Genomic DNA, 9012 nt, shown 5'->3' on the forward strand with positions numbered 1-9012 from the left:
CTGCTGCTTTTTATAAAGCAACTTAAATTATGAAATCATAGTTTTACTTCTTCAAACTCCCTAAGATCACATGTAATAAACTACTAATTTTTTTAAATCTAGAAAATTCCTACAAAATGGAAGAATCCCATTGTGTTTCCTCTTTGATTTTCCTAAACAAAACTCTATTCATCACACGTCACATGGTAATATGGTATGAAGTACGAAATGCAAAAAGGAAGAACCTGATAGATGTAGTTGGTCGTGGGAGGAGGGTGGAGGGCGAAGGAAGTAGCACTGTAGCAGGTTCTGTGAGGATAGACTTCAAACTACGATGGTTGACCTATTGTTCCTCTTCATATTCAAAAGACAATTAATGAAACCCTAATGAGTCGTAATTCTTATACCCTTTCTCTTCTTTTTTTTTAATCTTATATACTCTTTCTTTTTAAACGGTACTAGTAGTTTCGGTACCATTCGATACCTAATTGGTATTTTGGTACCTAGTACCGTTGGGAATCCCGTCCTAGAACCGTCCTGTCCCATTTATCATTCAGTACCAAAATCAGATACCAATACCATCCCATTTACTAATGGGACGGTCCAGTACCGGGTTTTAGCGGGACGATATTGGGACGGTTCCCGGTTCCGATCCCGGTCCCGGTCCCAAATTGACATCCTTACCTCCATATGGGTATCCTTTTCTCAATCTCCCACTCTCCTATATGTTCCTTGATATTAAATAGAAGGAACAAAAAAAATGAATACGAAGTCTAATATTGATTTTCCAAAAAATACTTCTCAACTCAAACAAATGGAACCTCTCTGAACCAGATAAAAAAATACTACACATTTTACATCAGTTTGCAATTGTACAGAACTTGCCTGCAAATTTTACTGATTGATGATCAGACATGCTATGTCACAAATCTATAATACATACCTGGAACCAATGGGACCAAAATGTCAAACCTCTACCCCAGTGCTAATGAGTCTCAAGATCTCAGCCTAAACAGGTTCCAAGAGAAACCAATAAAGCCGCACCTAGTCACCCTTGAGTTGCACATCTGGTAGCTTAATCATGGCATGGCAGTTTCAACTATCAAGCTATCTAGGTACATAAACTTTCTCTTCAGGTGGATATCAAGATTTGCAGAGTTGTCTGAACGAAGTTACACAGTGTTGAAAGACAAATAGCCACAGAAAAATTAGCCTACAAACTGAACGCCCAGCTATACAGAATCCCTCCTTGGCCCAAGTTTGGCCAACCAATTTTCCAAAGAATTAATCATCTCATCCTGCATAGAGATAAAATGACTGGCGACATAGCAAATGAAACAAAATGTTCGGCAGAGAATATATTCCTCTAACCTGACTACTGAACTACCATGAATGAGCTGCTTACCAGAAACCATAACCAGCTATAGCTGTCTCCCTCCGCCCCTGTTGCTCAATAAAATATCTGCACATGACAAGTCTAGTTAAATGGCTAGAAATAACTCTGTTTCTAGTACAAAGTGAAGATAAGAAATCTATTAAATCCTTGCTCGGTCTCTTTAGCTATGAAAGATTGCTGATCAATAAAATTCTGGAGTTTAGAATGATACAATGGAAACTGGTAAGGTTTAGCTCTCCTAAGACCGGAAAAATCTGAAACTTATTTTGGACTGAATCCAAGTAATTCTTTTGAAGGGGAGTTATTTAAGGAAGTAGAAGATTGATCGCTTCAACTTATCAAGGAGATGCAGAAAGGATTTATCAAATTTTGTGATCTCTCTCCTCTGTAAAACCCATTTTGGGTAGAAATGAATTGGTGGTTAGGCTATACCTGACTTCAACTTATGAAGAAAATGGATAAAGGCTTGACCAATTATGTCCTCTGTAAACCCATGTTGGATCAAGTTGAATTGGTTGTCGAGCTATAACCAGGAGTTTTTGCAACCCTCATCTCCTTCATCACCCCTCTCACCCTCTCAACATCTTCCCACATGCCGGCACTAGCATAGATGTTGGATAAAACAACATAAACCCCGTCATTCCAAGGCTCTAGTTCCACTAGATGTCTGGCTACCCACTCTGCCATCTCTACATTCCGGTGTTTCTCACAAGCTCCCATTAAAGCTCCCCAAATGACAGAGTTAGCCTTTATCGGCATCCCTTCCACCATCTTCCTAGCTTCTTCAAGTAATCCTGCACGTCCAAGTAGATCCACCATGCACCCATAATGTTGCAGCATGGGCATGATGCCATATGTTCTCATCATATCAAAGTACTGTCTCCCATTTTCTACCATTCCTCCATGCACACAAGCACTTAGAACCCCAACAAATGTCACATGATTAGGAATCACCCCTGCTGCTCTCATGTAATTGAAGCACTCAAGCGCATCATATGCATGACCATGCATTGCATAACCCATGATCATTGATGTCCAGGTAGACACATTACGTTGTGCCATGCCTGCAAAGACCTTATAAGCGAGGTCCATTCGACCGCATTTTCCATATACATCAATAAGTGAATTCAGCATCAGAATATCTGGTTTCCCTATGGTTTTAGATTGAAAGACACATTTATGCAACTGAAGAGCTAAGTTCAAGTCCCCTAGACTTCCACAGGCAGATGTTATGCTAACCATGGTCACATCATCTGGACGAAGCCCACATTTCCTTAACTCCATGAACATATCTATGGCTTCCTTGGCATGTCCTCCTTGAGCTAGACCTCCTATAATGGCATTCCAAGAACCCAATTTCCTCTCAGGATTTTGTTCAAATACTCTTTGTGCATGCATAAGATCCCCAGCTTTGCAATACAAACTGATCAAACCACTCTCACAGAACTCATTCAACTCAAGCCCATGAACAATAGCAACCGAATGAAGCTGATGACCGGCGTCGATGGCAAAAACATGGCAGGCAGCCTTTAAGACAAGAGGAATTGTGTAAGAATCAGGGAAGACACCAGCTCGTGACATGACAATAAAAACCCGGAGGGCCATGTAATGGATTTCGAGCCTGACATAGGATCTCATGATGTTGTTCCAATGAAACGGATGTGGATTCAATTCTAACAAGTGGGTTCGGATGATTTTGGCATGTATTTGGTTCAGTTGCTGCAAATTAGGGCATTCTGACAACTGGGTTGCAACAATTTTGAGCGGGTCTAGATTAGAATCTGGTATTGTGGAGTGTGCTGAGAATTGAAGATTGACTTGAGGTTCAAAATGTGTACTAGTAGTAAGATTGCAATAATTCAGGTAAATTACTCCCAAGAGCTCAGAGAGTCTAGGAACGAGAGGCTTCAAGCTGTATTTTGGTGTGACACCCTTGGGACGTCCCTGAAAACCATAATTCAGATAAATTACTCTAAGTTTCTATGTACAACTAAAAAATAGGTTAAAATGAGCAATGTCTAAAGTCCATACAATTTACCAAAAAAAAAAATGAAGCAATATCGAGTTTAACAAATGATTCAGGTATAATCTTACATATCATATATTCATCATTCCATCACAGAGTTTTAAAGAACAGAAGAGAATAATTAAAAGTAGGGAAGCAGTTTTCTGTACAGGAGTGTGGCCTACACCAGCACTCCCATGTGTCTATCTCTCTCCTCCTCAAAACAAGGGGGAAGAGGTGTCTTTTCATATGAGTAGGAGAGAGATAGACTCGTGAGAGTGCTGGCGTAGGCCACACTCCCGGACAGAGATCTTTTTCCGTAAAAAGTATGATGAAACTAACCAAACCCATGCAACTTAGAAAGTAATATAACCATAACATGGAGAGAAGTATATGCTGATTCGCAACCCTCCCTTCAAAATCGCGTCACAAAGTTGAATGGAAAAAAGTTTAATAACTTAAAAAGAAGAAAGCAATCAAATATTAGACGATCACATGAACAAGGAATGAAGATAAAATACTTCAAATGATAAAGTCTGCAATAGAAGGTAGAATTAGTAAAAGTTTTCCTTTTGAATTGATCTATTCTGTCAATCACACAACAATATCAAAACTACAAACAATATTACCCCCAATAAAAAGAAAAACATCAAACATCAAAAAATCAAGTTATTACAAATATACGATTAGTAACCCATTTGATCACATCCAGAAAACATTTGATCCATGGCAGGGAACAGACACAAAATATAGGCTCATATTTAGCAATAGATCCCAAAAAGATTTTAACATGAAAAACTGAAAAAAATACCAAGTCCAAATAATGAAGAAATACACCAAAAGACACATCTAACTCAACTTCCATGAAAAAATACACCTATAGACACTACCAGAAAACAAATGAGAAACAATAAACAAATCAACAATTTAATAGGGAAAAAAAAAAATAAAGAGCTTGCTTACCAGATGTCTTGAAAGGATAACTTTGGCACCATGACCCATCAAGTACTTGATTGTTGGAACAGCAGCCCTAACCCTGGTATCATCGATGATATTCAAGTTATCATCATTGATATTCAAGTTATCATCCAAAGGGACAATCAGATCAACCCTAACAGACCTTCCCCCCTTCAAATCAGCTTCCTTCAGATAACCCACACTGTTCTTGGTCGCCATTAGAGATCTGAAGAACAGAGGATCATAGGATCAAAACAGACCAAGAAAAAGAAAACAAAATCAGACGAAGAATTGATTCTTAAGACTAGCGATTGGAAGGTTCAAACTCACAAATAAGAAAACAAGATCGCAAACAGATACAAGTGGCACTTTTTTGGTAGCTTCGCCAAGTGATGAGAGAACCATAGACCATAGTAAGTTCGGGCAATGATATGGGTACAGATTCTTACGGCAATTATACATTTCAAAAATACGGACATATATTCACTATGCAACAAGCATATATATCACCTAATAAACAGAAGTATCTCTATTATTCTCCCTTTTCCCATTCAAATTCAGTCTCATTATATTCTTCTTTGATTATAAATGTGTGCTACCAAATGCAAAATCTCCATCCATTCACTCAAAATCACAATGGTAAGAAAGAAAAATGCAGCAAACAATAAGAAAACGATTCAACAAACACCAATACTGCTTACAGACAAATAAATAAATAGCTCAAGTTGTATTTATATGGCTAAAATAAAGATGCTCACTTGAGAGAGAGCATTACCTCCTTGGGTGGGTTTTCCGTCTGAGTATACATCATTGTAGGGCCAAATCTTATTGCAGTATCGTTCTATGGTTGATTTGCAAGTAGAGCATTACCCGCATCATCCGAGAACGCAGCCCACTCCGACACAATCTCCTACTCTGAACTTGGTCAAGTCGGAACCAACCTCCATGACTTCACCAATAACTTCATGACTTTAAGAAGTCGTTAAGAACACAATCAAAAACAGAGCATTAGGCATTTCAGTGATCAAACAAATGAAAATGCATTAATGGGAAGGGGTGGAGTATTGTACCCAGGAACCATGGAGTAGTTGGACCTGCCGAGGTCGGTCTTGATTTGGTGGGTGTGGCAGAAACCACAAAACATCACCTTGATGAACACCTCCTCTGCTCCTGTGTTCCTGTTTGTTTTGATTAAAAAAGTGGAATTTCCAGCATATGAAAGACTTGTGAAGAGATACAGAGACGATTTAAACGAACTGTTAAATTGGGAAGCTTCATTTTCCTATAATATTTGAATCGGTCATTAACTAAGAGTGTATGAGAGAGAGAGGGAGAAATAATGCTCACCAGACAGTGAAGACCAGTCGATTGCCAAAGCGAAGAAGGGTTGGAGATCCATCGATTGCTAGGCTTGGTTGGTTGAAGGGAAGAAGAGTTGCCGGCCTGGTCGCTTGGAGGGAAGAAAGGAATGAGAAAATCTTGCCGACTGTCGAGTAAAGGTCTGCAGTGAAACCGTGATAAGGGTTTTGGATTTGGGCGATTTCGAGAAAAGTGTAGGCGAAAGGTATGTTTTTTTTTAGCAAATTACATGCACCCCCTATAGTTTGAAATAATATCAAAACACTCTCCTAATATCATTCTTTTAAGAGAAAATTACAAACACCCCCAGATATTTATAATAATATCAAATCATCCCTTTTAGTTTTATTATTTCAAAAAACATCCTAATGACTCACGGTGTTAGCAAACTGTTAGTTTTGTAAGTAAAAAGATTGTTGTACCCTTTTAGTTGAATGAATATTTTAAATCCCTATTTTACCCTTATTCCACTTCTCCTCAAAACCCCCAAAAAAGAGTTAGGGTTTTGTTACCAGTTGCAGGTTTGGTGATTTGAAGAGGACAACCCAAGCACGGTGGAGTTCCTTTGGCCCTAACACCCTGCGACGAAGGTAAGGTCAGGTGAACTTACCCAAATCCTCTCTCTCTCTCTCTCTCTCTCTCTCTCTCTCTCTCTCTCTCTCTCTCTCTTCTTATTACTTCTGAGCATCCCAATCGGCCATGTCCGAATGCATTAGATGCATTAACCATACTGTTGTGTTTTCCCTAATCCCAATTGGCCATGCCCAAATGCATTAGATGCATTATGCTGTGTTTTCCCAAATCCCAAATGGCCATGTCCGAATGGACTTTATGTCAATTTTTCATGTGAGTTTTTTGAAAACTAGCTTATTGAAAACAGAACTAATGTGGGAACAGAGCATGTATTCATGCTAAGTAGAACTTTTTGAACATGGTTTCAAAGAGTAGTCTGGCTGATCAAACTGAGTTATCCAGAAGCAATAACTTGCTAGTTTTCCTGATCAAACATGTTTGTTCTTGCAGGTAAAAATGTCAACATCAAGCGTGAATGAGAGCAACCAAAGTTCAAAATTGTATTTGAACATACAATGTAGATGTCAACGAAGGGCATTAGTGAGGATATCAAAGTTTGCACAAAACAAGAACAAGTTGTACTGCTGCAAAGATACACCTAATGGATGTGGAATCTTCAAATGGTGTGACCCAATAAATGGACCACCACCACCACCACCAATATTGGCCACACCTGGAGACCATCCACATGAGGTTGTAGGTGAAAGAAGTCTATAAGATAGACATAGTGGGGAAGAGATGCGTGGTGTGAAGGAAAGATTGAAGGAATTGGAGAACTCTGTTGGAATACTGAAGCTTGTAGTAACAGTTTTGGTTTTGTTGGTCTTTGTGCTATTTGTTAACAAATAGAGTTAGGAAAGCAAGTTTGTGGTGTCTTTGTACCGTTGTTTGTTGTTTAAACTGACAAAATTAAGTTGTAAGGTTTGTACTTTTAATTTGAATATGACCAAAATGTAGTACTATTGAAATGGTTTTAATTCTTTTAGATTGCGTATATGAACATTTATTTTCAAACGGATAGCATTTCGGCATATATATGACTGTAGTACAAACCTGTATGGAGTACCTAATTCCACATGAATATTCTAACTAAGTGTTCAAATAGACAACATTTACTCATGTACAAGACAATATTACAGACCTGTATTATATTACCATCATCAACCACAGTATTTACCATCAATACAATACAAATTACATGTTCAAATTCAAACCCATCATGCCATAAACATCCACACAAATATTACTTGTCATAATTCAAACCCATCAAATACATTCACTGTTTCAAGTCCTAAACACCCTCTAAATTCCTAATCAGCTACATCTCTGCACCCATCTCCTCAACTGCCCATCTTCCTAGTTGCTGCCCTTTGTTCATTCTTGCGTGCATGCTTCTTGGTCAATTTGGCCACAGTACTTTCCTGTATACTCTCTTGTGTCATAGCTGTAGATGCATGTGACTTGGTAATTCTTTGAGAGTTGCAGGTACCATCTTGGCTTTCATTCACCTTCTTTCTCTATATATACAAGACATACAATATAAAAAAGAGAGAGTTAGTAATGCATTTCCATGAAACAGTCAAGAAATTACTGAATTAGGCATATAGGTTATATACCTTCATATCACCTGCCTGACTGGTAGAAGTTCCAGTGCCCTTGATTGGAGCTAACTGGCATTTCCTCTTGTTGTGACCTGATTGCTTGCAGTTGCTACATATCATAGGTTTTGATCTCAGATTGTTCACCTCATCACCATCCTTCTTCCTACTTGTATGAGGTCTTCCTGGTCTCCTTTTAAGAATTGGAAGTTATACTAGCTTGGTAGGATCAGTTGGTTTCAATTCAGATAGATCAGGAAGTGACTGGATCATCCCACTATATACATCCATATATGTCTTCACACTGTAGAATGCATCACAATATTGTTCTGTTTTTCCCTTCATGAAAGTGATAGTTGCTACTACATGTTTACATGGCAGCCTAGTAGAATTCCATATTATACAGGTACAAGTGTGAGCTACCAAATTAACCACGAACTGACCTTGAAACATATCTTGGACCGCAAAGGTATGTGGACTAGATGGATGAACAATGCATTCCCTTACCTTTTCTTGCACCATGTCCAACTTTCTCTTCACATTTGTTGTGACTATACAATGAATGTCACAACCGCAGCCTTTCTCATACATTCTATACAATCTCTTCATCATCTTCACTCTTAGTTGGTCAACTAAAGTAAGAATAGGCATGTGCCTTAAGTCTGTTATCCATTGGTTGAAAGACTCAGACAAGTTATTAGTGGCATGGTCACTCTTTGTCCTATCATCAAATGCATGCCTTGCCCACATGCTTAAGGGATTCTTAATCAACTACTGATAGGCTTCATTGTTAAGCTCTCTAATAAAATTCATCTCTCTCTCAAACTGGATGGCAATATAGGCTCTTAATGCTGACCAAAAATACTGCTTCAAAACTGGACCAGGAAAAATTTTTCTGAAATTTTGATATAGATGTCTGCTGCAACATTTCTGTTGAGCATATGGAAAGATCATACCAATTGCATTAAATAGTCCCTACACAACATAATCAAATTGACAGTATTACCAAAATATAAATGCTTGTTGACAAATAAACAACATATGCAAATAATAGAGTACCTTTTGTTTGTCTGATATAAAAGTCAAAGATTGATCATGACTGGCATCTCCAAGTCCCTCATTTAAACATTCAAGGAAAAAGAGCC

The 9012-nt window shown here is 38.3% G+C and overlaps 1 protein-coding gene across 1 annotated transcript; it reads right to left on the reverse strand.

Moving 5' to 3' along the window:
* Window positions 1–1366: 1366 nt before the first annotated feature.
* LOC122639031 (pentatricopeptide repeat-containing protein At1g77170, mitochondrial) lies at window positions 1367–3229 on the reverse strand (the record flags this gene model as incomplete). The annotated part of the gene is made up of 1 exon (XM_043831870.1): window positions 1367–3229. A coding segment is annotated over one exon (1353 nt), but the record flags the coding sequence as incomplete, so codon positions are not given.
* Between the last annotated feature and the right edge of the window lie 5783 nt (window positions 3230–9012).

This window comes from Telopea speciosissima, chromosome 9, assembly GCF_018873765.1.
Source record: "Telopea speciosissima isolate NSW1024214 ecotype Mountain lineage chromosome 9, Tspe_v1, whole genome shotgun sequence".
In the NCBI taxonomy this organism is placed as follows: Eukaryota; Viridiplantae; Streptophyta; class Magnoliopsida; order Proteales; family Proteaceae; genus Telopea; species Telopea speciosissima.